Consider the following 27,652-nt stretch of genomic DNA (forward strand, 5'->3'; position numbering starts at 1 on the left):
AAGTCAGAAAAGCTTTGGAGAGCATGCAAAGAGGCAAAGCTCCTGGTGAGGATCAAGTAACATCTGATCTGCTGAAAGATGGAGGACAGATTGTGTTAGAAAAACTAGCCACCCTGTTTACGAGGTGTCTCCTGACGGGAAGGGTACCAGAGTCTTGGAAGAACGCTAACATCATCTTAATACATAAGAAAGGAGATGACAAGGACTTGAAGAATTACAGGCCGATCAGCTTGCTCTCTGTAGTGTACAAGCTATTTACAAAGGTAATTGCTAACAGAGTAAAGAAAACATTAGAATTCAATCAACCAAAGGAACAAGCAGGATTTCGAACAGGCTACTCAACAATCGACCACATTCATACTATCAATCAGGTAATAGAGAAATGCTCAGAGTATAACCAACCCCTATACATAGCCTTCATAGATTACGAGAAGGCGTTTGATTAAGTAGAAATATCAGCCGTCATGCAAACACTGCGGAATCAGGGCGTAGATGAAGTATATATAAACATTCTGGAAGAAATCTACAGGGGATCAACTGCTACCATAGTGCTTCATAAAGAAAGCGACAGAATACCAATCAAGAAGGGTGTAAGGCAGGGGGACACAATTTCCCCAATGCTATTTACCGCGTGCTTACAGGAGGTTTTCGGAAGCCTAGAATAGGAACAGTTAGGAATAAGAGTCAATGGAGAATACCTTAGTAACCTGCGCTTCGCCGATGACATTGCATTGCTGAGTAACTCGGGGGACGAATTGCAACTCATGATTACGGAGTTAGACAAGGAGAGCAGAAAGGTGGGTCTTAAAATTAATCTGCAGAAAACTAAAGTAATGTACAACAACCTCGGCAAGGAGCAGCGCTTCGAGATAGGTAATAGTGCACTTGAAGTTGTAAAAGACTATGTCTACTTAGGGCAGGTAATAACCGCAGAGCCGAACCACGAGATTGAAGTAACTAGAAGAATAAGAATGGGGTGGAGCACATTCGGCAAGCACTCTCAAATTATGACAGGTAGATTGCCACTATCCCTCAAGAGGAAGGTATATAACAGCTGTATCTTGCCGGTACTTAGCTACGGAGCAGAAACCTGGAGACTTACAAAGAGGGTTCAGCTTAAATTGAGGACGACGCAGCGAGCAATGGAAAGAAAAATGGTAGGTGTAACCTTAAGAGACAAGAAGAGAGCAGAGTGGATTAGGGAACAAACGGGGGTTAAGGATATCATAGCTGAAATCAAAAAGAAGAAATGGACATGGGCAGGGCATGTAGCGCGTAGACAGGATAACCGCTGGTCATTGAGGGTAACTGACTGGATTCCCAGAGAAGGGAAGCGGGTTAGGGGGAGACAGAAGGTTAGGTGGGCAGATGAGATTAAGAAGTTTGCGGGTATAAATTGGCAGCAGCAAGCACAGGACCGGGTTAACTGGCGGAACATGGGAGAGGCCTTTGTCCTGCAGTGGACGTAGTCAGGCTGATGATGATGATGATGATTCATAATTACATTTTAATTAGAGAATTTTTAGGCAACTGCGTTAGTTTGGCAAGTGCTACTTCACAGAAAAAGCGTATACGCTAAGGACAACCCACATGTGGTGCGTCATAGGTATTTTTTTATTGTATCTGTAAACGTCAATATTTGTGATAGTGAACCAACGTAGTACTGCCCATACGGACGTGATCGCCCGCTTATGTCCGTACTCGCGCTTGCTTGCTCTCTGTCCTGACAGCAGTAAATGAACCATGGAGCCAGATTTTGCTTTGTGTCTTCTGACGGCTAGGATAAAGTACCAGGTGCGTTTTGTGCTCATTATTGTCATTTGTTGCATATGGTCATCTGTTTGTTCAACCATTGTTGCCAAGGGCTGTCACCAAGAATGTGAGAATTAGCCATGAAAAGAAGGGCAAGATAGACACGAGTGCAGTGCTCTCGAAGTGTCAGGGCACAAACATAACGCAAACACGAGCGCCGGTTTTGAACGTAGTATGGGCCACAGAGCTCATGGCAGGACATAATGATTTCGAGGTGCAAGGAACTGCCTTGGGCGTGGGCCGCTATGTTGTGCGTTGCTTCCGCGGTACCATTGCTGCGCAACGAAAGAGAGCTCCTTGTTGACGCGTCATTGCTCTACTCGCGGAACATGTGAGCGCCATGCGGACACCGTGAACCATAGCCATGCTGACCATAATCAAGGATACGTGGCGACATGGATGAATATGTCGCAGAGAGTGCTCGCTCTTTTCATTGTTTAACCAGCCCCGTAGCTTCTACAGTGCTGCAAAACCAGCTTGTGAGATGTACTATAGACCTCGTGCAAAAGATGCTGTCATCTATCGGTTGCTGAGTGCATTTCTGCCGTCTTGAATGCCAAGCGGGCTGCGCATGTGCATACGTAGAGGGTATGTATCAACGAAGCGTATGAAGATACTTCTCAAGCTATCGCTTATTTAAAAATATCAGCATGATGTACCAAAGTTGGCCATTTGCACTTAATTCGTGAAGTATTTCCTTTAGTATAAAGTTCGCGGTGCACACAATTGTCCTCTATTTTGCACGTAATCGCAGCTTGAATAATGGCCCCGCTCATTTCTATTCTGTAGAGGTGGAATGCGATGGCTTCTTGCACATATGGAACAAATGGGCGACAACCTTAGTGAGGTGACAAAGGAGCTAGCTGACACAAGTACTCGCTTGTCGTGATGGTCAGACACAACCCGAAAGCCACTACTATTACGGGTCCCACAACAACCATTTATTCACGCACAGCTGTCCTCCTCGGCAGATCAGTGGCCGCTGACCCTAAGGTCACGGAGTCGATCCCAGCCGTGGCGGTCGCATTTCGGGGGAGGCGAAATAGTAGTTGCCCGTGTACTGTCCCATGTGAGTTCACGTTAAAGAACACCAGATAGTCAAAATTTCTGGACCCTTCCACAACAGAGTCTCTCATAATCATGTCCTGGTTTTGAAACATAAAATTCAACAGTTTTATATTATTAGTTAGTTACAATGATATCACGAAATACTACTACTTGGGACGCAGACAATTCTTACTGCTACATGTAACATTGAAGAAGACTCAAGCACTGACACTACGTTTACTGCAGGCCGAAACATATTCCACCCCGTATTTTCCAAATGAAGTTTACCTTCAGCGTGTAGTAAACAAAAATTAACACGCGGCATCATTCGAATCTGGCACATGCTACGGGCTGTCTCATTAATATGGCCGACACTGAAAAGATTGGCTTTACTGACAAATGACGGAGCGAAGCTTCCCCTATCAAAAGGAAGGAAAACTTATCCAGCTATCCGTTCAAATGGTTATCTCTGTCGTTTTTCTTATCAAGATCAACTACTTGCTGTCCAAAAGGTCCACAATACCACCGTAAGGCGCTGTCTGAAGGTACCGACGTGGACAAAGCCTACCTCGGTCTGAAAAGACCGGGCTTCAGAACCTTAATAATGTTTAATGAACGAATGAATGAATAAATGAATGAATGAATGAATGCCTAAAGTACTCGGTGTTGAACAAGGCAACTAAAATGCACACCAAAAGATGAATGAGACCGAAAATTATAATATATTCACAAGGTACACCATGATAGTCTGAGACGTACCGCTAGGCTAAAGGGTTAATCATGACAATGGAGAGCAGCACAGATCAGCACCAGGCGCAGAACATAATAGACAGATGACTGTGTAAAGTTCACCGACAGGTTGGCGCGGGCGTAGGGACCAGACAAACACATAAGGCATCTGCGGAGTCTCCTTCCAGTGCTTATGTTTGTCATTATTAGGTTCTGGTTTGTCATGTACGCTGCGTCATGCTCTTCTACGTTTGTCTTAGTTTATTTTTATCCGTCCTAGTTTCTTGTAGCACTGAATTTGTTGCTAAAAGTCGTGTTAAATGTGTTCGCGAAAAAATCACACCTGTTTGGGCGGGAACGGCACATCGTAGGTGTGTTCAGGACGACCGGTCAAGGGACCGCCATCTCCAGTGACGCCTCTACCGCCACCTCCCATGGCGGCGTAGGGGTGACCCCTGTGCTCACCGCCCGAAGGTGAGTCCACATCACCAGAGTACACCGATATGTGCGTGGTGGCGTACGGAGAAGGGAAGTAGAGGGGGTCGCCACGTGGGGCCTCGTAGACCTTCTTGCCGACGGACGTCATTGAAATAGAGTCGCCCTTCATATCCCCTCCACATGCACGTTCTGCAAAGTAGCAGTAGAAAAAGAGAGAAAGAGAGAAAAATATATGAATAGGCGCAAAGCCATCGAAGTCAATCAAGGCACGTTACCTGCTGGTTCCACTGTGTTAGGAAAAACAAGTTGCTCTCCAAAAGCAAAAAATAAACAAATTGCGAACCAAATCCTGAACAGGTGCTATCGAAGTGAAACATCGCAGTTTGAAGAAACAACTGTTCTGTTTCTCAGATCCATTGTATCTAATATTCTCAAAAAAAACTGTGCAGCTGAGAAACTGGGTAGCTCACAAAATATGTTCATGCTATAGTTGTTTTTAAAAGGAAATCTCACATTAGCCTGATGTTTGGCATAGCGTCATCAATTGTGTGTGAATGTAAACGCTATAAAAAAGAACGTGATTACAGCACTTAAAGTATTAGCGCAAAATTTATGGGTCATTTTGATTACCGCTTCATCAAAATTGAAAAAAAAGTCAACTGCTGATACATCATGCGATGGGTGTTTTTTGAAACATTATCATTTTCGTAACAGGTTCCTTATTTTCAAAAAAACAGACTCTCTAGTGCGTGCTAGGACTCAGCATTAACTTTGCGATGTCCTGAACACAAACGCATGGGTGCTCGATTTTGTTTTTTTGAAACGTAAGACGATTCCTTCTTTTCATATGATTCGGGAAGTTGTAAGCACTTCCGGAAATAATTGGTAGAGTTTTGTACCATGCTTCCTATGGAAGAACGTTTGGGTGAGTTAGGAGTCCATTGTTTTTCAGCAACTATAGCACACTAAACGAACACGATATAAGATTAGCACAAAACAAGCGCTATCTTGTGTTATCCCAACCATAACATGTCCACCTTAAATATGATCTTGTGAATTGCCACGAAAACAAAAAGAAAGGAGGCAAACTAACTGCAGATGGCACCAGCTAGCAAAAATGGTGCGACAAAACCTTCCGTGGCCTAACAGAGACTGTCCACTTGATCCTTTCTCTGATGGCAATTTTTTTCAGTCTGTTGAGCTCCGTCGAGCTTATGCTAGTTTGACATGAAACAACCTCATTACTAACTGGCCAGCGGTACTGGTAAATTATCCGTGTGATGATTGGCTTACATAACGTCATGTGATTCATGAGCAGACCTAGAACGGATTCACGAGTTTACCGGAAGCTTGAGCCGTGGCACTGTAGTCATGAGTTCTGGTACGGCGGTTGCACATCATGTACACTACGGCGCCGATGACCAGCACAACGACGAAGGCACAGATAATGGGCACCACGAGGGTCACACTCCGAGGAAACGCCGTGCTCTCTTCGGGGTGAAGAGTCATTGGTGGTATAGTGGCTGCACGGAGACAAAACGCAAGAAAAACTGGTTAACACTTCATCCTTGTGATCGGTGAAGTGCACGCTGAGAAGTTCCTGCAGACACGCGACATCGAAGGGGCAGCTGTGGGCAGAGTGGCAACGCCGACTAAATTTCAAGGCCGAAGGGCTGCCGCAGTGACGTCAGAGGTTGGGGGCCCAGTTTCCCAACTGAGCATGCTCAGTAAGACTTTTTTTTCCACATCTTTTATTCGGCCCAATCAAGCCGCAGCAGCTGCGACAGCGGGAGCGTTTGTTCTCCTAAAACGTGAATGAAACACAGGCTTTCCGCCGTGTTCGCGGCGTAACTGGGCCCCCACCCTCTGATGTCACTGCGGCAGCTTTTCGGCCTTGAAATTTAGTCAGCGTTGACTGTGGTGAGCATGCCGCGGGTGAGGGAGGTAGTGACATCTGCGTGCGTGACCTACTTGGTATCACTCCAACACCTGCGGCGAGGGGAACGCATTGCGGCACGTTCGTACGGATGAACGTACGTACGGCGTTACGCACGTGAGTCAAAGGGCTCCTTTACATATAATAAATCAACGTTCCATCATCAACGTAAATTTGGTCAGGCAGCCAAGCTGGTTTAGGTTAATCGCGTGGTACCTTGGGTGTTAAGCGTACAACGCTGCGTCTTCGTCGTTTCTGTTAACCGCCGAGTCCTTCATAAGCAGCTTCCTCCTCGGCAGTGCTGGTGGTGCAGACTGCCACACATCTACCCATTATGAATTAGGCGAAGTCTGTTCGTGTGAAACTGCAACCCACGTCGTTTCGCAATCCAATCGTACAAAAGTGCGCGAGTGCATTTAATGATTAGCTGGCGAGATCTTGTGATGTCATGAATCAGCCCCTATATTTGGAATATGTCGGTTTATACCAGATTTGTTAATGCTAGATCACGTGTCTGGCAGGCTCGGCCTGTGGCTTTTTAACGGACGCCTTCCATGAGCACCACTACCACCCTATGCCAAAACTACTACTATTCTTACTACTACAACTACCACTGTTGCTGCTGTAGCAGAAGCTATAAGCAAAGATGGTTTCGCTCTAAGAATTCATGTGTCCTTCTAAGCGAAAAGTAAAAGCAGACACTCCCAATCTTCAGAACCAACCTCCACCAGCTGTGAGCGTGGCGAAGACGAATTGCGCCTCGGTTGAGCCGGCGTCGTTGGAAGCGGACACGAGAAGGTGGTACCACGATCCCGGATGCAAGCCTCCCAGCACGTAGGAATCGGAGGCAACGGCATCGATGGTCTCCGGCACAGCAGTCCAACCGCGCTCTTCACGCAGCTTGTACTGCAAAGTGATGAAGCGGATAGGGCAGCCACCGTCCTTCCAGGAGCGCAGGTTCAGCTGCACGGCGCTGGAGTTGCTCGACAAAAGCTCGTTTTTCTCCGGCGCCAAGGGAGCTGCGGGAAGTGACGAAGTATATTAATGAGGAGATGCAAGATAAATAGATGGCAAGGTGAAGGTTAACATCAGTACCAGCAAAACTGGCTCGCTATCCTAGACTGAGGAACCGGAGGATTGACATATATAGAATAGAAAGAAAGCAAAAAGTGTAAAGCACATTATACTGAATATGCATGTATGTGAATACGTAGGGACACAAGAAGACAAAGACAGCGTAGTTACGCATTTGTAATAAGTTTCATGAATAATCAACTGGTTCAATTATCTATACGTTAAAGGGAATGGGTGCATGTATTGTCCGAGTTTCATTATAGTTAATCACAAAGGGGAAAAAAGGTGCATTTTCTTCTCCTCTTCGCCTTATTAAAAAAAGACATGTAGACATCGTGCAAACCACCGTGATAAGGATGCAAAGAAATAGATTCGATTGAATTTCTCGGAACAGTGGTTTTATAAAATAATAGAGAAATATTCAGCAGATCCCACGTACTTGGAAATCAACTTTATGCGAAGCATGCGGAGGAAAGGTGACCATGTTGCAACTTTTGTTTTCTGAACGACACGCCATAAAATCACGCTAAATATAAACTATTTCACACACAGACATGTGTTGAAGAGTTGCAGATGTTTATACAACCAGTCCTCCACTTGCACATTGATGTCAGCTGGAAATGTGTTATAGCAACACCAGAAGCTGAGATGAAGCGCTGATGCTCGCGGACATGCTGGCCTTTGACACTGCTATTTAAATCAGTTTCGGCACATGAAACTTCACCCCAATTAGCGTTTACCTGACGTGACGGCTGTATGAAAGCAGTACTAATGTAATGTTTATATAATTGGGTAGGCAGCACTGCAACCACTATTGTTGTTTCATGAAGATTAGCGTCTATTTGAAGAGTAGTTTCGAGACCTGGCGAAGCTTTTTGGTAGAATGCGTGACTGCCACGCAGAATGCTTGGGTTTGATTGCTGCAGGGACCATGAAATTTATTATTTGCATTCGTCGGGTGGCCAACGCTGCCAATGTCAGGTTTTTATTAACACTGACATTCATTCTATGCCTTCGGTAGGTCGGCGCTACTGATGTCGGGTATAGCTTAACGCTCGCGCGTTAAAGTTGCACATGTGTGTTTTCGTCGCACTTGGGAAGATAATAAGTGTCAATAACCTGTGGCACATACCCGCTTACCAGCAGCACATACCCGCCCCTTAGTATGTGCCATGGTCTGACAGGAAGTGTTTCACGGTGTACGCGACGGGATTGTGACATTATTCATGTCTTGACCAGCGCGTCATATTCGTCAAACCATCTTACCCTCACATGCTGATTTTTGTTCACGCCAAGTTAAGGGGGTGACCACGAGCACATCCAAGCGTAAGCGGATAGATAGATAGATAGATAGATAGATAGATAGATAGATAGATAGATAGATAGATAGACACGCTTGAAGTCACCAAAGTTTGCTAAGAAATGCTTCCCATTTAAAATTCTGTGAATTTGATGTAAAATGTGCAAGGTCGTGAGCACTGCATGGTGTGTTATTCACACATACTCACCTGCTCGTAGATGCGGTATGTGGTACTGCGCTGCAGAATGCTCGTAATTGACCCAATTGATAAAATTATCTATTGTTTGTCGAGGGCGAGAGCCAACGGAAGGGCACTAACGTGCTTATCATCCAGCTTTACAATCACCCCAGGTTCAGTGGTTTCTATAATGAGCTGTGTTCTGCCGGTGGACAAAGTGACTCAAATAATAAATTCGTATGTTTGTACATAACATAGCGCTCAACTTGGCAAGTGGGTCTTCAATAATAACGAATGGGATTGCGGAGCGCCAAATACGAGATTAAGAGGAAGGAGCAGACACGAATTTGTTATGAATACCTTTGCATGATTGCATTCCATGGGATCGGACTCGGCATACACACCGTCTTGGTCATCCAAGACTGATTGAGGCGCTTCAACGTTTTTTGTCTTTCATGGGGACATCGGTGACATCGAATCTTTTATGTGGCGGTGCCCGCATTTTGAAAGGGAGAGGGCAGCGATGGTGTGCGGCTTGCAAAAAGGTTGTCACAGGCACGGGACACTTGAAGATTTCCTTTTTCCTGAAAGGCCCATAGCAACGGTAAGGAGCGTGCAACGCATTCTTGGTGCTTTCTTTCAGCGAGACCCTGTGCTGTGTGACGTTTGTTGATAGACCATTACAATTGAGAAGATGCTCAAGTAGACCAAGTGGCGGCCATTTAGGTAAAGCTAACTTCATCTGTTGCGACAACACAGCCATCACCACCACCACCACCACCACCAATACGCAGCTCATTCTGGAAATCACTGAGCCTCAAGAAATTGCAAAAGTGTGTAAGAAGTGCGTTAGTGTCCCTTTGCTCTCAATATCAGAAAATCAATTTTACCGGTGGTGGTTTTGTTTACTTTGTGACTGTTGTCATTTTTGTTCACTGCTCATGCGTTATTAATCCATAATGTGTCTGTACATAAACTGCTTCAGTGGTACCCTATATTTAGCTGAAAGTTCTGGCTGGGTTAATCTCACTCTGCTTCACGCCTCTATTTTTTTGTTGTGCAACCATGCTCAAGTATACCAACTATTGCTTCCCCAAATCAACTGCAATACTTACCATGAAATTTTTTTCTCTTGTTTTTTGTCACTTATGATGTTGATGTTGCTAATACTTTGTTCACTGTGCTTTGTTTGCCCTCATGACCATGCATATAGAAAAATAATGTTTTCTGAACACAAAACGCAACAGATCCCTCCAAACATGCACAATTAGTATGAACAGCTGGACAACACAGACTGTTGAAATGATTGGGCTTTGACAGTCATGCCTGTAGATGCTGTAAGCTTGTGCCCTGGCTTCCCAAAGTGTGAAGGAAAGTTCCATTATTTTTAATGCATTATTTTTCGTCATGTCATACCTCTGTTATCCTGTGCATTGCAATCACTCCTTTTGTTAACAGTGACAACGAATGTTACAAAGGTACTGAAGGCTTTCTATATAGGGGACACAATGAAGACAGATTTTTGTTGTTGTTGTCGTTGTTGTTGTACTTGCCCATAATTGTGCTTTTAGGTAGCAGCAACAGTGAAAACTATCATGCTGTGATCACATAGGTTGCTTTGAACAACGACATTAAAAAATGTGTGAGTTTTCATACCGTAGTTCATGCATCATCGTCAAAGCTTGGTCTCCCATATGACCGCCAGCTGCGCATGAAGTCAGTGCCGCATCAATAGTCTTACAAACTAAATGTATAGGCAAACATAAATTTGAAAGTGGCCGTTTGCGCCTGCAGGTGCATTGCAATACGGTCTCTACAGGCTGCGAAAACTGATACATCTTAAATGTATCCTAAGAGTTGCCCTTAATCACAGTGAACCCTACAGAGACGTAAAAATAAACACAGTCCATTTGAAATATGGCCTCGAAACTCTGTGCGTATAACATCGAGGAGTCAGCTTAACGAATCCTCATCATGGCGTGAAACTTCCAAGCAGATAGCGTTACCCAAATGTGGAACGGAGTTTCGAAATTGTCAAATCAGGTGCACCTTGTAAAAGGGAAGAAAAAAAAACTTGATTGCGTTAACTGAGACCTAGAAGCAACCAGAACTGCTTCCATAATCTTGTTTCGCGGCCTTAAAAAGCAGAAATAAAGCACGAGTGGTTGAATATAAAGCAAAGCTAATCAACATCGTACGTAGAATGTAGCAACCTTTCACCGCTATTTTGTGCACTCAATGCAATGAGCTCCCGCCCGTTCGAATGAGCGCTAGTGAAATTTCAAAGTACATTTTGGCCTGCTTCTGAGCAGATGTGCCACATTTACGGGTGGCGCAATTGTGAGCTTTTGAGGCATCGTTGACGTCTGAGCAAGTGCTTTGGAGTTGCCAGCGCCACTTGAGCAATATTTAATGTCAGAAAATGGTACGAACGATATCTCTGTGCCATTAGTCTGCCGTTTTTTTTGGGCGATTCTCCTTATGGCGTCACCCGTTCGTCTCCTGTTATCTTTTATAACCACCGGTGGCACATATCCTAAATAGTGGTCCTTAGAATGTCCGCTGGATGGCGGTACCTGGTTATGATGAACAAATGATGAAAAAGATGGGAGATGGCGGTACTTGAAGTGCTCACTAGATAGACGGACAGACGGACGGGCATACAGATGGACGGACGGACTGATGGACGCATGGGCACACAGACAGACAGACAGGTCGACGGACGGATGGATGGACGGATGAACGGACGGATGGATAAACGGACGGACGGACGGACGGATGCATGGATGGAGAGACAGAGGGACGGCCGCATGAACAGACGCATGGACGGACAAACAGACGCACCGACGATCACACGAATAGACAGACGTGCGGACGGACGCACGGACAGACGCATGGACGAACGGAAGCAAGAACGAATGGACGTACGAACTGAAGAACGCTTCGCCCCACCATTCATCATTCACTTTATGGATATGCTGGAAATTTTTCTCAGTTTTGTTTTTGTTTTACTATTTTTGACACCGATCTGAATGAAGCCAGCTGTTCCGTTCTGTTGAAAATCACAATTGATCCCAACGCTTCCACGCCGCTTCGACTGAACGCTTCAATGGCGTGATTAATCGAGACAACTTGATTGTACATTTCTTTCATCGTGATTCGGAAGTATTAACTTTGAAGGGACGCTAAAGAGACAAAATGACTAGGTTTGGATTGACAAGCTGTACTCTGAGAACACTAGTAACATATGGTTTTACATAGTAAGCTAATTATGAGCTGGAAAAATTATAGTAGAACTTTCGTATTTAAATTTTGCACCAAAGTGTAAATGCGTGATATAAGAAAGTTCAATATGTATTTCAGGTATTTTCGCGGCGTTAGCTCGAAAATATTTTCTGTACCTTCATATTCTAAGTCTGTGGCACGCACAGAATTACATTGTTTTCATCTTTATCGAATGGAAGTTATAAAGGGCCGAGTAACCGTCTTCGAAACTTCTGACGTCACGGAATTTCGGGCAAAAATCTCAAGAAGGCGCCGCCACCCTCCTTTTCTTTTCACGCGTTTTCTCGGTCACTAAGCGTCGTGTCGGGGTAAGAGTGGTGTTTTCGGGATTGTGAAATTGTATTTGTCAAATACGCGAAAAATTGCTTTGCTCTCCAGTGTCCATTAAGGCCTCTCTTAATGTAATAAAAATCGGATACGGTAATGTTACGTTGTATTGTACGTCTTTATGAATGAGGCGCGAAAGACCTGCCACTTTAATTTATTCAAACTTGGCACCTCGTACCATAGAAGGGGTAAAGCCGCTTAAACATAAGTTTTCTTGCAGATACTGCGTTATGTTCCCTCAGCGCATGTTCTTACCGCGGCGCTGAACATTGGGCTGCCTACTAAGGTCTTCGAGGATTTTCTGTTGTCTTATTTTATGTGTTTATGCACGTGCACATTACACGTACGTCTTGGTTTAAAGCCTCTGCCAATACTTGATATACTTCGATTCATTTCAGGAAAGCTCCGCCGCGGTGGTCTAGTGGCTAAGGTACTCGGCTGCTGACCCGCAGGTCGCGGGTTCGGTTCCCGGCTGCGGCGGCTGCATTTCCGATGGAGGCGGAAATGTTGTAGGCCCGTGTACTCAGATTTGGGGGCACGTTAAAGAACCCCAGGTGGTCGAAATTTCCGGAGCCCTCCACTACGGCGTCTCTCATAATCAAATGGTGGTTTTGGGACGTTAAACCCCACAAATCAATCAATCATTTCAGGAAATATTAAGCATGCCACTTAGTTCTGGACAAAATGATTATGGCGACAAATCTTGTTCTGAGATTGTTCCTAAATTGGTGTGGCGAAACACTTAGAAAGTTTTTGAAAGAACGCTGCAATAGGCCAAAGCTGACTCTAACGGTATATTGTCACGTGATCGTGAGGTTGACGAAGGCAAGAGACTGTATGTTCAAGATGAAACTCTTTACTTGGCTGAACTTCTGGAAATGGAAAGTCATATTTCAGTGATGTAGCGATCCGCATGGCCAGCGCCAGCAAGAATAGATCAGGAGAGAAAGAAGACGAGGCCAGACTGGAATTGCTCAATAAAACGATGCATTTTTCATTACATTGTCACTGTTTCGATTTATTTCGGCAAAGCATACTAGCACCACCTCTTCAAAGACTGGCTAGCAATTATCACAACCTGATCTTCTTTCATTTCGAGCTTTTACACTGGGTTTCAGCCACAGGGGTGTTTTATTCGCCGTTCAAGAATACATCACTGTGACTAAACAATTTTCTTGCTAAACTGCGGTCTCACAATTTTTCTTTATTTTTTTCTGCGAATTTGCAATTGGCATTTCAGATCAAAAGTTTATTACATAAGATTTGTAGGAATGACGCAATGCTGAAAGTATCGGGCAAATTCACCCTATAATTGTCCAATCCCCTCCTTTGGGTATGAGCCATTTGCACAGGAAAACAACAACAACAAACCCATGCAGTCGTGTTGTCTGCACGAAAACTTTACAATGGCGTAGTCGAGGCCAGGAGCCTGCAAATGAAGATCAAGTGCGACTTCACTCGTCGTCAAGAGCGACCCCTCATCGTGGGCTTCCAAGCAGAGGGCCAGAGATACGTGGAGTGGCAGGTAGCCGCTACAACTCTGAGCCTTCTGGAGACGATCGCCCATATCGCTCGAGCTACTGTGGATGACATCGTCGCTCAAGGTAGCGCGTCTGTGAACACAGCCCTTGACGATTTGGCGTCTCATTTGGTAACAGCTCCCCCGGCACGTACTTTTCGAACACCAAGAAGCCTCGCTAATACTAGCAGTGAAGGTGCCCTTAACGCTATACTTGAAGTACAGAAGCTATATAGGGCACAACAGCAGCAGTTTTTAGAACTTCTTGTGTCAGTTGCAAATGTAAGAGACAAGAAAGAATTTCCTGTTCGACCGGACATGTTTGACGGTAGTTCAAGCGCTGATGCGTGGCTCGATTTCGATGAATTTGCATGTACCAGAAACCAGTGGAGGAGCCATGAAGACCACGTACGTAATATGAAGCCTTTCTTCTGCGGGAATGCGCAGAAGTGGTTTGAATTACAAATACCTTCACATGAAAACATTTCTTGGGCCGCATGAAGGAAAAGCTTTGCAAGTGCTTTGAAGACAAACCATATAGAGCTTTGGGATAATGCCATTGCTTACAGACAGAGATGCACAAATATCAAGAAATACGTTCTCAAAAAGGGGCGCTTACTTCCTACTGCTGACCCATCATTGGCGTACTCCTCTCTAATCGCTCTGGTGATACGTGGCATGACAAATACTATCAAAGACAGATGTCCGTGAGATCAATCGCCTCTACGGACTAGCTACTCTCAGCACTGAAATATGTCACAGCACCTGAATACAAGACACCTGATGAAGAGAATAAAGTCGGCAGAGATAATTGCTATGGCAAGAACACCCCACAGCTAAAGAAACTTACACTGTCGAAGAAGCAGTCATTCTGATGAAGACAGGAATTCTGGGTGTCCAGATGCTAGTGAATAGTCGCAAATTGTTAGTTTTGATTGACAATGGTGCCTCTGTTAGTTCAATTAACGAGAACCTAGTAAACGCTTGAGCGATTGTACTTGGGAAAACCATTCGTGTGTGCAGCTATGATGGTTCTTGTCGAGAGTATCACAGATGAGTGCAAGTATGTCTGGAGTATGAAAACGAGAAGCTCAGAGTTAAAGCGCATGTAGTGCCCGATGTCAATTTCGACTTTCTTACATCAAGACCTGATACGACAAGCATGAAGATTAACAAAATTTGGTATGACGAAGTTACCATCGGAAGGGAGTGCGATAAAGCAAATATCGCCCACATGGCTTACCGTAGGCCGGCTACCAGGGAATATGTACCATTGGCGTTTCCCGAGCTTTTGTGAGTTGGTGCATACCCAGATGCCACAAGAGCCATTAAGGTACCGTTTTTATTCCTAGGCAACACCATTGTAAAGAAAAAAAACCCATAAAATCTCAGTCATTACAAGAAAGTCTGGTTAAAAAATGAGCTCCACTCATTGTTAGAGGCGGGAATCATCAGGCCTTCAACCTCATCTCTTTCTTCACCTATTACAATTATTCTGAAAGAAGATGGTTCATGTCGCCAGTGTACAGATTATGAGCTCAATAATAAACAAAGCGATCTTTTTTCATACCCAATGCCACAAATTGATGAGATCATTGAAGAAACCGGAGGATGTCAGTGTTTTTCCGCATTGACCTATGCAAAAGTTAAAAGGAGGTGCAAAAATATACCGCATTCGTCACCCCATTCGACGTCAACGAATAAAACAGACTACCCTTTGATGGAAGAACTCTGGATCATGGTTCCGAAAGATGACGATTGACATACTTAGGGACTTCACCACAATATTCTGTAACGTATACGTGTACGACAATATCATATACACGCAAACGTAAGAAGATTACGCGGAGCAGCTATAAAAGGTCTTCGAAGCACTCAGCACCACTAGACTTTAGATCAACATAAAAAAGGGCGAGTTCTTCTGCAGAAAAGTAGTGTTCCTGGGAAGAGTTTTTGAAGGGCGAACCAAAGGCGCTAAAGAGGAGAGCGTCCAGCGCATTAAGAAGCTTACAAAACCTCATGACATACACTCCTTAAAAGTGTTTCTTGGACTCACCAGCAGTTTTCGTGCATTTATAGAGGACTATGATATAAAAACAAAATGTTTGACCGCATTCATTCAGAAAGGCGTTTCATTCGTCTGGTTCGACGAATGCCAAGAGAGCTACCTGGAACTTGTTCGAGCCGTTTCATTTTACCCTGTACTAGCCCTGCTCAACTTCGATCTTCCGTTTGAAGTATATACAGATGCATTTCACTACGCTGCAGGCGCCATCTTGTATCAGCGCTATGAAATTGAGCAATCGGGAAGAGAGCTTAAGGTCACCGACTACTATTCCAGCACGTTCACGACGATGCAGGAGAATTACACGACAACAGAAAAGCAAGCTTTAGCGGTCGTAATGGCTTTTAGATACTTCAGAAGTTACCTAAAAGGCAAACATTTTTACCTGTTTGCTGACAGCCCCGCCGCGGTGGTCTAGTGGCTAAGGTACTCGGCTGCTGACCCGCAGGTCGCGGGTTTGATTCCCAGCTGCGGCGGCTGCATTTCCGATGGAGGCGGAAATGTTGTAGGCCCGTGTACTCAGATTTGGGTGCACGTTAAAGAACCCCAGGTGGTCAAAATTTCCGGAGTCCTCCACTACGGCGTCTCTCATAATCAAATGGTGGTTTTGGGACGTTGAACCCCACAAATCAATCCAATTAATCAACCTGTTTGCTGACAACCAGGCGTTGACCTATTTATTGAAACTTGCACAGCCAAAGGGAAGAATAGCTCGATGTGTCAGTGAGATCCGGCAATTCAGTTTTGACGTATTGCATAGACCAGACGAGAAGCCCCAGGACGCTGATGCCTTGTCCCGTCTTCACGTACCACAAGAAATTCCGGACGGAAGCATCATCTTGCTTAAACTATGGGATGGCACGCAAGACATAAAACTGCACAATGGGAAGATGTATGTCCCTGAAACAAAAGTGCCTCAAGGGCTGAAATTATATCACAGCAGTCCCCATTCAAGAGGGAATGACGGATTTTGGAGGACATACCACAAACTTACTCAGAAATTTACATGGCAAAATAGGAAAGCAGGTGTTGCCCATTATGTGAAGACGTGCCATGAGTGCCAAATGCCAAGTCAAAATACAAGGCTCGGGGAAATAGAATGGTGTTACCAGAATATTCGATTGCGCCATTCGATGTAGTTCACTTTGATTCCGCTGAAGTTGCAAAAAAGAGTGAAGGCGTCTAAAGAACCCAAGCCTTCCTGTTTGCAGTGGAAGAGTGAACGCGCTTCGTGACCGAAATTCTGGAAGAAAAGACGCAAATTGCGTGACAGCACTGTTGTAGAGAGAACTTTTCTAACACACCACGGTCATCGTTGCCGACAATGGGCCAGCGTTTAAGAGTCATAAGCTACGTAACAGGGCCCACAAAATCTACATCGTGCTTTGATACCCAGCGCCTTATCATCCAGAGGCTAATTCTCTTTCTGAATGCATGATTATAGACTTAAAATTGTATTAAAAGTTATACCCGGAATTCAAGGGAGGCTTGAAGAGTGCTTTGGAGGCAGCCATACATCATCATAACAGGTGCTACACCACTGGCATCGGGTGCAGCCCGCCATTCGTTGCATTTGGTACTGTTCCTTGGTTGCCAGTGGACGAAGATCTGAGCTTAGTTGGAAGGATCACACTGATAGAACACCTCAAGACCCAACTACAACAGCACAAACACAGAAGTACGATGAAAATGCACTTTGATCGTCGCCACAGCACGATGATGTCAGAGATCAACCATGGTTTCATGATACTAGTTAAAAAACGACTGGACTCAGAAGCCGCGTTGACCAGTTCATATTTTATTCTTAAAAGGGCCAAGCAGCAAAGACTTCTTAAGACGTTGTATTGTACTGGGTCAAGTGGAAGAACAGAGGAAGCCTCATCGGAAATGTGGTGCCATATTACCAGCGTGGGGGAATGACAGCCGGCCGGGAGAGTGTAGCAATCCACATAGCTAGCGCAAGCAAGAAGATATCAGGAGAGAAAGAAGACGAGGCTAGAGAGGAATGGCTCAATAAACGGAAGTAAATGCAGAGAGTTTACCTAGATCAAAGTTCAGTTTGCTACGCCACGTCGCATTTCGACTGTGAGGCTGGACTGTGAAGAAGCTGCCCGGGCTCAGGATCGGGCGGCAGTATCCTTATTGTTCTTTGAGAGTTCTTTATTTTCCGGTAACTGTATTCGTCTTTCTCAGCTGAAGCGAGTCATTCCATTTTGATGTCATTTTCTTCCCCCGGCCAAGGGCACTCCCCTTGGTTAGCTTCCACTCCCGCCAAGGATTGGCCGATAGACTATTTGTTACGCAGTGGAGCGAGAAGTGTCCCCTGTGGCGCTGGTACCTACAGATGGGGGCAGTATTCCGATCAAGAACCCAAAGGCGATTCAAGTGGAGCTTCGAAAAGCCACTTCGCATCCCCAGGAGATCACTGAGGTCCGCCAGTTTGGTCGCGGAGGCATCCTGTGCTGTTCCGCAGATCAGGAATGCATTCGTGAGCTCCTGCAATGTTCCGAATTCGCAGCGCATCCGGTAAGCCCATTTATTCCGGCACACCTCGCATGCTCGAAAGGATTAGTCCGCGGTGTAGACACAAGCCTGACACCTGCAGAAGTGCTCGATTTGTTTTCGGTGGCGGGTGTAATTTCAGTGTACAGGTGCACCCGTACAATTGACAACATAAAATCACCAACGGAATCGGTGATAGCGACCTTTTTAGGAACAGTCCGACCTTCCGAAATTAAGGCATGGCCACTCATCTATAAGGTAGAGCCACTTTCCCCCAAACCCCTGCAGTGTTTGAAATGTTGGCGATATGGACATAGCGTCAGAGGGTGCCGATCAATTCTTAGATGCCGTCTGTGTGGTGAAAATCATGACAGCCGCGAGTGCAGCTCTGAGAAAGAGACGTGCTGCTTATGTAATGGAGCGCACCCTGCAGACTCCGCAGACTGTGCAGCAAAAGAAAGGGAGCTTGCCATATTGGATATTGTAGAACGCAAGAGGTGCTCTCGAAGAGAAGCCGTTGCAGAAATGCAGGAGAGATCCAAAGGATATGCCAGTGTTGCAGCACGTAATACCACCGCCATGGATGCATCTCTCGCAACATCTATCGCAGAGGCCGTAGAGAAGGCTATGGAAAAGGCAATGGAACGCCTCGCAAACAACCTTTTTGAAAGCTTGGCACAAGTGGTTTCCAATCAACTATCTCAAATTCTAGGTGTAGCATCTACGAACGATTGGGCTCCTCAGACATCATTGGTATCGCAGCGTACGGAAATAGAAAGTGCGACAACACGTCAGCGAGCGGTTTCTCCTGAGGCAGGGACTTCCAAAACAACGGAAGACGGTGATCTTACGGATGATTCGGAAGCATGTGCAGATATGGATATGGACTCTCATAAGGCTCTGAAGCGAACCCGATCTCCCCAATCAAAAAACTCTTCGCATAATTCGAAATCTAAAAAATATCTATCCAAAAAAGAATTCTTTGAGAACATGTCTAAGAAAGACTTTTTGCGAAAGGACATTTTGGACCAAGCAGTTTCTGCGACGGTTCTGTCGTCAAAATAGGTTCACTAACCACATTACAGTGGAATTGCAGATCTATATTTTCCGCAGCCACAGACCTATCATACCTTTCTTCACAACTTTCCCCGGATATTATATCACTGCAAGAAACCTGGCTTTCAACCAGCCAGAAGTTTCACCTAAAAAATTATCGGATATTTCGATTGGATCGACCTAGCAGAGGTGGTGGGCTTGCTGTCTTGATAGCAAATAAGTTTAGTCACAAAGCTACGATCTCTTATCGTTGTGTGACTCCAAATTGTGAAATTTTGATAGCAGACATAATATTACCAGACGCTTCTCCCTTGTCGTTTGTAAATGCGTATTCCCAGCCGGGGTGCAAGACACACGTAGTCTAGACGATATGTTCTCTGCCTGCAGAAAGGATATATTAATCACTGGAGACTTCAATTCACATCATGTGGCCTGGGGTTTTAAAACAGATTTAAGCGGAAAACGATTGTGGGAATGGGCTATTGACAAGAATTTATCTTGTTTAAATTCGCAATCTGCTACTTTTGTCCGAGGTCTCTCTAAATCTGTAATTGACTTGACATTTTCAAGCTCCTCTCTAAATATATGTTCGTGGCAAACTTTAGACTGTGCTACTAACAGTGACCACTTGCCTATTAGTTTTGTACTGAACTTTCCAAGAATACATGTCGCCGAAAAGGCCCGCTCATTCCTCAACTATAAAAAATTAGAAAAAGACTTGAGGGCTACTTTTGATCACCGCAAGGACATACAAGGTGACATTAGGGCTATGAGTCTGTGTGCAGTGTTAAAAAGATCAGTAAAAGACGCAACGTTTAAATTAGACTCGGCCACAAGAGGTTCTTTTAGTCCATGGTGGACTGAAGAGTGCACGAGGAGCTATAGAAAACGGAAAGCTGCATGGAAACAACTGCTGGTCAACCAATGTCCAAAAAATTGGTGTGATTATAAATTCGCAGCAGCAGACTTCAAACGCACAGTAAGTACAGCAAAAGATGGTTACAATATGAAACGACATGAGTATCTTTCTAGGGCTAAAAACAAAAAAGCGCTCTTCAGATTTTTAAGATCTCAAAAGATGTTACCACCCGCTGAAAATATTGACTCTTCTGTTCTTTCCCCCCGTGAGCTCTCTGATTTAGTAGAAAATATTGCGAAAGGGCTCCAAGATAGATTTATGTCAACTCTACCACTGCACATTGTGAACCCAATGGCAGGCGAGGATTTCGAGGAGGTTACTTTAGATGAGCTGGCAGAGATAATAAGGCACTTATCTCCTTCGGCACCTGGACCAGACGGGGTAACAAATTCAATGATAAAAGTAATATTCGAGATTTGTCCAACTGAAGTACTTAATCTGGTGAATTTTTCTTTGACAAAAGCTTGGATACCTGCGGAATGGAAGCTGTCTAAAGTTATTCCACTTCTTAAAAAGCAGGAAAAAGGATTCGCCTTGGACAATGTAAGGCCGATATCAATCACGTCAAATCTGGTTAAGCTAATTGAAAGAGTTTTGAATGCCCGGGTAATGAAATATATTAATAATAACGCAATATTAAACCCCAGTCAAATTGGTTTTAGATCCGGTTGCTCAATATGGTGTGCGCATGTTGATTTAGAGAGCCGAATACAACTGGCTCGGCGTCGGCGCCAATACTGTGCTTTAGTTACTTTAGATTTGGCTAAAGCGTACGATAGGGTTGAGCATTCAATTTTATTAAAACAGATGGCATATCACCACTTTCCCAACTACATCACTGCGTGGGTGTCGGAGTTTTTAAGAGGGAGAGAATATTACTGCTTTAAAGATGGGTACTCATCAAATAGATATAAGCAGACACGTGGCGTACCACAGGGGGCTGTCCTGTCGCCAGTTTTATTTAACATTTTCTTAAGCTCCATTCCATCAACTAAGGATATTCAGTTATATGTGTACGCGGACGATATTGCTTTCTTCGCAAGTAATACCGACCTTCAATCATTATACGAGAGTCTACAGAATTATCTCAATATGATAGAAAGATGGCTTAAAAATATTCATATGACCCTGAACGTAAAGAAAAGTGTGCTCCTTGCATTCTCTTTTCTGCAGCCTATCAACATCTCGTTAATGTACAGTAATGAGCTCATTCCGCAGGCGAATTCCCTTAAATATTTGGGCATCATATATAATGACACACTAAATTGGAGAAGTCACATTGATGATGTGTACTCCAAGGCAACACGGGCCATGGGGTGGCTACGGAAGCTTGCAAACCGTAAAGCGGGTTTAAGAAGAGATGTGCTAATAATGATATATAAACTTTATGTGTGGCCCATCATGGAATTCGGATGTGTACTATTTTCTGGCAGCGCAGCCTATAAAATGAGACCCCTGATACTCCTGGAAAGAGAAGCGTTGCGTTTGTGTCTGGGTCTACCAAAGTTTGTTGCAAATAACGTGTTGTATATGGAAGCTCGCCTACCTTCTCTGCTGAATAGGTTTAAGATTCTTACTGTGCAAGCATTCTTAAAGATATACAGTTCACACCAAAGACTCTCATTTTATGCTTTCATTCAAGAACCGTCTTTATTTTTCGAAACCCATTGGTCGCGACTACACACCCCGCAAATAGTATTTGCACAAGCGCTACTAAAGCAACTGAATGTAAAAATTAGACATATTGGTCCAATACACAACCCAAAGTCAATGCTTAGCATACAATTCGATGATATATTTCCTCATAACGCGAAACAATTGGCATATAGGTATTTAAATGACCAGTTAGCAGATTATCTAGCCCACCTAGAGATAAGCAATATCATAGCGACTGATGCATCTGTGTCAAAAGAAAAGGCTGGGGTTGGCATCTTCTCTCCTTCTTTGGACTGGTCTTTTTCGATTCGACTCCCAGATTATACCCCGGTGTTCATGGCAGAATTATTGGCCATTGTTCTTGCCCTACGCAAATTACCCTCAAGCGAATCATTAGCACTTATCATTACAGATTCGTTATCAGTTTGTAATGCACTTTCTACGGCAGTAAATTCAGAGCTGATGAATACGTTTCGGCATTTAGTACCGAAAAACGTAAAAAAACTGCATTTGCTATGGGTACCAGGTCACCGCGGATTATATTTGAACGAAATGGCGGACTCTTTAGCAGCAGTATCCCTGGGTGGGCCCACCATCCCAGTTTTGCCAGATACGGCTTACGTAACCGCGCTAAGGTTCCGAAATGCTTGCCTGCAATGGGGAAAAGGTAATTTGGATAAATTTAAAGATTTCGAGCATTTGAGCTATTGCTGGAATAAACAGTGGTGTGTATCTCGCCAGTTAGAGGTCACTTATACCAGATTGCGCTGTGCAGTTCCACAACTAAATTATTACCTTAATAAAGCTCAGCTCAAGGCGTCACCGCTATGCATTTGGTGCAACGAAATTGAAACAATTGAACATTTCTTTTTATTCTGTCATCGTTATTCTTATCAGAGAAAAAGATTTTTAGTAACCCCATTACAAAAGCTCGGAATACAAGTAAATTTACCAGTAATTTTATCACTTGGCGGAACTTCATTTGGTTACTGCCACAGGGATGTATGCTCCGCTGTGTTTGATTACATCAACGCAACTAAAAGATTACCATGCTAGTGAACCACTACCTTTTCAGATCTTTAGTTTATGATTCGTAGTTATGTCTTTCAAAAACAAAAGATGGTTTGACCGCTTGCTCAGCACACATTTTTGTTTTTTGGTATGTTATTTTAAGCTACTTTTTCAGATTGGCTTCATTTTCAGTTTAGTTTCATTTAAGTATCTTGCCGCCCGGTTTTTGGCCCATCCCCCTTTGTGGGTAAGCGCCATCCATCAAAGGGCATCAGCATCAGCATCAGCATCAGCAACTGATGCAGTCGTATTGTCAGCACGAAAACTTTACAAGTGATATATACACATTGACACCGATGGCGGTGCAAAGAGCGTCAGCCGTCGATCGTCGATCGACTGACAAGCGGTGATGAGTGTCAGCATTTATGCATGTGCCGTCAAATATTCTAGCGTTATGGCTAGCAGCTACGTAAAAAAAAACAGAATAATCAGTTTAATTCTCGTGTCTTGCGCGCAATCATAAAATGATCCTACTACAAAATTGAAGCTTCTCGATCACTGCAGGTGCAGTGTGCGCTGAGCATTCCTTACAGTCTTTGTAGGAGACAACCGAATACAGAAGTGAAATGAGAAACATGCGTGGCAATATTTAACATTGTTAGTCATTTCACGCAGAATGTGCGAAGAAGCTTTGAAAGCTGTTTATGTGCTTTGTAAATATTTGCAGTAGCATAGCTTTTCTGAAAGACCGGCCCGAAAGACACACTGCTTTCCGGTTTTGAACATGTCTGCATGAGTGCATCCCCTTCATCATCATCATTATCATCATCATCATCGTCCACCTGGCTACCCCCACGGCAAGCAAAATCCTCTCCCATGTTCCACCGATCAGCCTTGTCCTGCGCTTGCTGCGGCCACGCTGTACCACAAGCTTCTTAATCTCATCTGCCCGCACAAGTTTCTCCAAGTCGTACATTTGCCTTCTCTTGGAATTAAATCAGATATCAATAATAATCACCAAGTGGCTCTGCTGACTACGTTCCACGTGCCAGTCCATGTCTATTTTTTCTTGACTTGAGCTATGATATGCTAAACTTCCCAGTGTTTACTTACTTACTCTCGGCGTCTCTTTAGGTTTCACTTATCAGTTTCCTTTTCATTGCTGACTACATCATCCTCAATTTAAGGTAAACCCTGTTTGTAAGCTTCCGCGTTACTGCTTCGCAGATAAGTACCGGCAAGACGCAGCTGTTAAATACCTTGCCCTTGAGGGATAGAGGTAGACTACCATTCATGAATTGAGAATGGCTCCCGAATGTGCTCAATTCTATCCTTATTCTTCCAGTTATCTCATGCTCATGGTTTGGATCCGCGGTTACTATCTGTCCTAAGAAGACAGTACTCTTTAAAATTTCCAGTGTGTTGCCACATATCGCAAAGCGCCGTTCTCTGCTGAAGCTGTTGAACAATACTTTAGTTTCGTGTATATTTATCTCTTAATCTTTAAACCTACTCTTTAGTTTTCCGGCTTCAGTCCAGTAATCATGAACTATGATTCGCCCTCTGAGTTATTCATAAAAGCAATGTCACCTAATCTCAAGGTACTAAGGTACCCTCAAGCAATTCCTAATCCTAGATTTGCTGAATTTAGGGTGAATGAAATGTCCTGTAAACATGCGGTAAATAGCAATGGAGAGATTGGGTCTGGCTTAGTCTCTTTTTATTAGGATTCGATCACTTTTTTCATTACGCATTATGGTGGCTGCAGATCCACTGTAGATTCCTTTCAGTATGTTTTCATAGACTTCGTCGATGCTCTGATTTCAGTTATGATGTCCTTATTGCCCGTTTCTGCTCTGACCCACTCTGCTCTCTTTATGTCTTTAAAGATTACACCAATCATTTTTCTTTAAATCACTGGCTGTGTCGCCTTCCAATTTATATTGAACCTACTTTGTGAGCTCCCAGATTTCTGCTTCATAGGTAAGTACCTTAAGATGCAGCTGTTGTACACCTTCCTCTTGGGGGCTAATGGTAAACTACCATAGCGATAACTGAAAAACTGGGATAGTGAATCCTGCATGAGTGAAGTGAATACTCTCAGTTTTTTTTTTCAGACACAAAATTCTCATCTTTTGCTTTGGTTAACAAACTAAGCGTTGGCCTCCTTGCCTGCAGCGTTGTTTTCTGGTTGTCTGAAAAATGTTTAAACTGTACAATGGTTTTCCTCCACTTTGAATGAGTTGTATGTGACGTGTTCTTTCGGGACAACACGTATACAGGATTACAGTTGATATATAATTTTAATCAATAAATGTGCCATCATTGTTCATTTGTTTTTAAAGACGATTACTTACCTCCCCCAGACGTTGTAGCACTGACGCTAGAGCTTGGTTCACTGCGTCCCACGTCGTTGAAGGCCACCGCGTAGAAATGATAGCGCGTGCCGCAGTTCAGGTCTTGAAACGTGTGTGACGTAGCCACTCCATCTACTCCCAGTTCGCTCCAGTCACCCGTCTCCGACTTCCAGTACAGCACGAATCCTACATGATGAGCCAGAACAAAAACCAGAATGTGAGTAATTAGAAAAGTGTCACCTCGATTAATATGTGGCGACATAGTCCGTATGCATCTTGTGAATTTATTGTTATCATCTGCGCATGAACGTTTCGGTTCTAACTGTTTAAGACACCTTCATGGCTCAATAACCAGAACTAGAAGCCATTTTTTTATTATTGTACACAGAGAATATACATGATGTGCCGATTGGGTGCACATAACACAACATCAAAAAATGTTCGCAGTCTACTCATTCTTTCAACTTCAAGGAATGTCCTTTTGACCAGAGTAGCTTGACGACGGCCATTCGTTTGTTGAAACATTGATTATACGTTTACTGGTCCACAATTTCTCGTCATTTGAAGTCTCGATCTTCACCCAAATTAATGTTTTGTCTGGATTCAAATTTTCTTGTCATTTATGAGTATAATATCTGTTTTTAATAGCAGTAATCATCATATCCTCAAGCATAACTACGACCCGATGAGAGGAAGATCTTGGTTTTCCACCCTATGTATAGACGGCACAGTTTTCTGGAGTGTGCTGAGTATCAGCTCAAATATCATGACTCTCAGAAACCTCCATGGGTAAAGAAAGCACCAATAAAGTACAAAAAATAGCTACCCAAAGCTACCCAACATCATATGCAGTGGATACTACATTACCATCTGAAATAATATTAGACCATTGCTGAATGGCAAAACGTTATTTTCGTAGTTGCTGATTCCTAAATAAAGCTCTTTTTTTTGCTGGACTACGTTGGCGAATCGACGGAATAAAAGCAACAAAATTACGAGTACACATGGTCAACTCTGCGCTGAGTTTTCAGCTACCGTCACAGTACAATTCAAAGCTCTGAAAGAATTCTTCACTTTAACAAAGCTACACATTTTTATGCAAGTTGTGTTGGTGGTTTGGACAAAAAATCAAGGAAGTTTGATAACATGAAAGCTTCCTGCTTGAGAAAAATGTCTTCCAAGTGTGTTAGCGCAATGATTGCTAATATTTTATCAAAATGAAGAAAAAAAGGTTTACTGCCTATAATTAGAAAGAAGACCCGTAGATATCTCTACGTTTTGTGTGTTTGAATCTTGCTTGCGCCAACGGATTCTCATAGTTCTGTCATAGTGCTCACTGGAAAATAGATACTACAGTTTCAATTCTACTCATTGCTTCCACTCAGTCACAACCACTCTCTACAATATAGATTATAAGTCGACAGGCAGGAATATTATTGTTAATTAGGAAGTCAAAACAATATATTTCCAATAATTATCAGCTGCCCAATCATAGGCCAACTATTCTTTCAACATTGTAAATGCCTCAAGCGTAATTTTTCGCACATTATTTTCTGACTAAAAGCGATCCTTCCACCCTTGGGAGTGGGCGCCCTCTTTGTTACGCCTTAGTAACTGTTTCCTTGGATCAATAACTATGACGTCAGCCTATTGATCCTCCCAGGTTGCGTTTGAGTCTACTCGCTAACTCTAGATGGCGCACATTCCCTGCTTATTCAGGACAACTTTCACAAGTAGTCTGCAGGTTTAGGACCATTTCACATAATCTTAGAGGCTGTGCTGTTTTGAAAGCCGTTCATTTCTTATCATCTACGTGGAGCCACCACAAACACTGACGAAGGCGCTTTGATTCATGTGTGGCGGAAGGGGTAGTAAGAAATGGCAGGTCTGCGCATCACAGTCCCAGCTAAAGCTCACAGAGTGGCACTTTTAGATCATTTTTGAACTTTCTTGGGTCGATTACTACAAGACATTTGTGGGACAGCCGCTACACCAGAAATCATCATATTTTGTTAATATACGATGTTTTGTATATATTGCTCTTGCACGAAGTGTCAAGCTGATGTTACCCTAAATTTCTGTATTGCTGGTTTGTTGCTATGATGAGCAATCATATCACCTGTACAGTGCGTCCTCCTGCTATAGCGTCAGTAGAGACTGGTAGTATTGCAAATAAATAAATAAATATACAAATAAATAAATAAACAAATAGAGTTATGAAGTAGGGAAGCATTCTATAGATAATCATTCGTTATTCTACGAATAATGAGGTACCTGCTACATGTCGGTAAATATATTTGCACCTTATTAATGCCGTGGCCATTCACAATGAAAAATTATGACTGAGCCATTAGTAATGAGTTGAAAACAAGAAACGAACCACTCTATATGCAATTCGCGTTGTGTGAAACCTGGTTGCGGGTATAAGAGGGAGCACTCGC

At 43.7% G+C, this 27,652-nt stretch overlaps 1 protein-coding gene across 1 annotated transcript; it reads right to left on the minus strand.

Annotated features, from left to right (window-relative positions):
* Positions 1–3,931: 3,931 nt before the first annotated feature.
* LOC142794764 (cell adhesion molecule Dscam1-like) lies at positions 3,932–25,397 on the minus strand (the record flags this gene model as incomplete). The annotated part of the gene is made up of 4 exons (XM_075885942.1): positions 3,932–4,215; positions 5,370–5,549; positions 6,685–6,981; positions 25,212–25,397. Coding segments are annotated over 4 exons (947 nt in total), but the record flags the coding sequence as incomplete, so codon positions are not given.
* Between the last annotated feature and the right edge of the window lie 2,255 nt (positions 25,398–27,652).

This window comes from Rhipicephalus microplus, unplaced genomic scaffold (assembly GCF_043290135.1).
Source record: "Rhipicephalus microplus isolate Deutch F79 unplaced genomic scaffold, USDA_Rmic scaffold_496, whole genome shotgun sequence".
Lineage (NCBI taxonomy): Eukaryota > Metazoa > Arthropoda > Arachnida > Ixodida > Ixodidae > Rhipicephalus > Rhipicephalus microplus.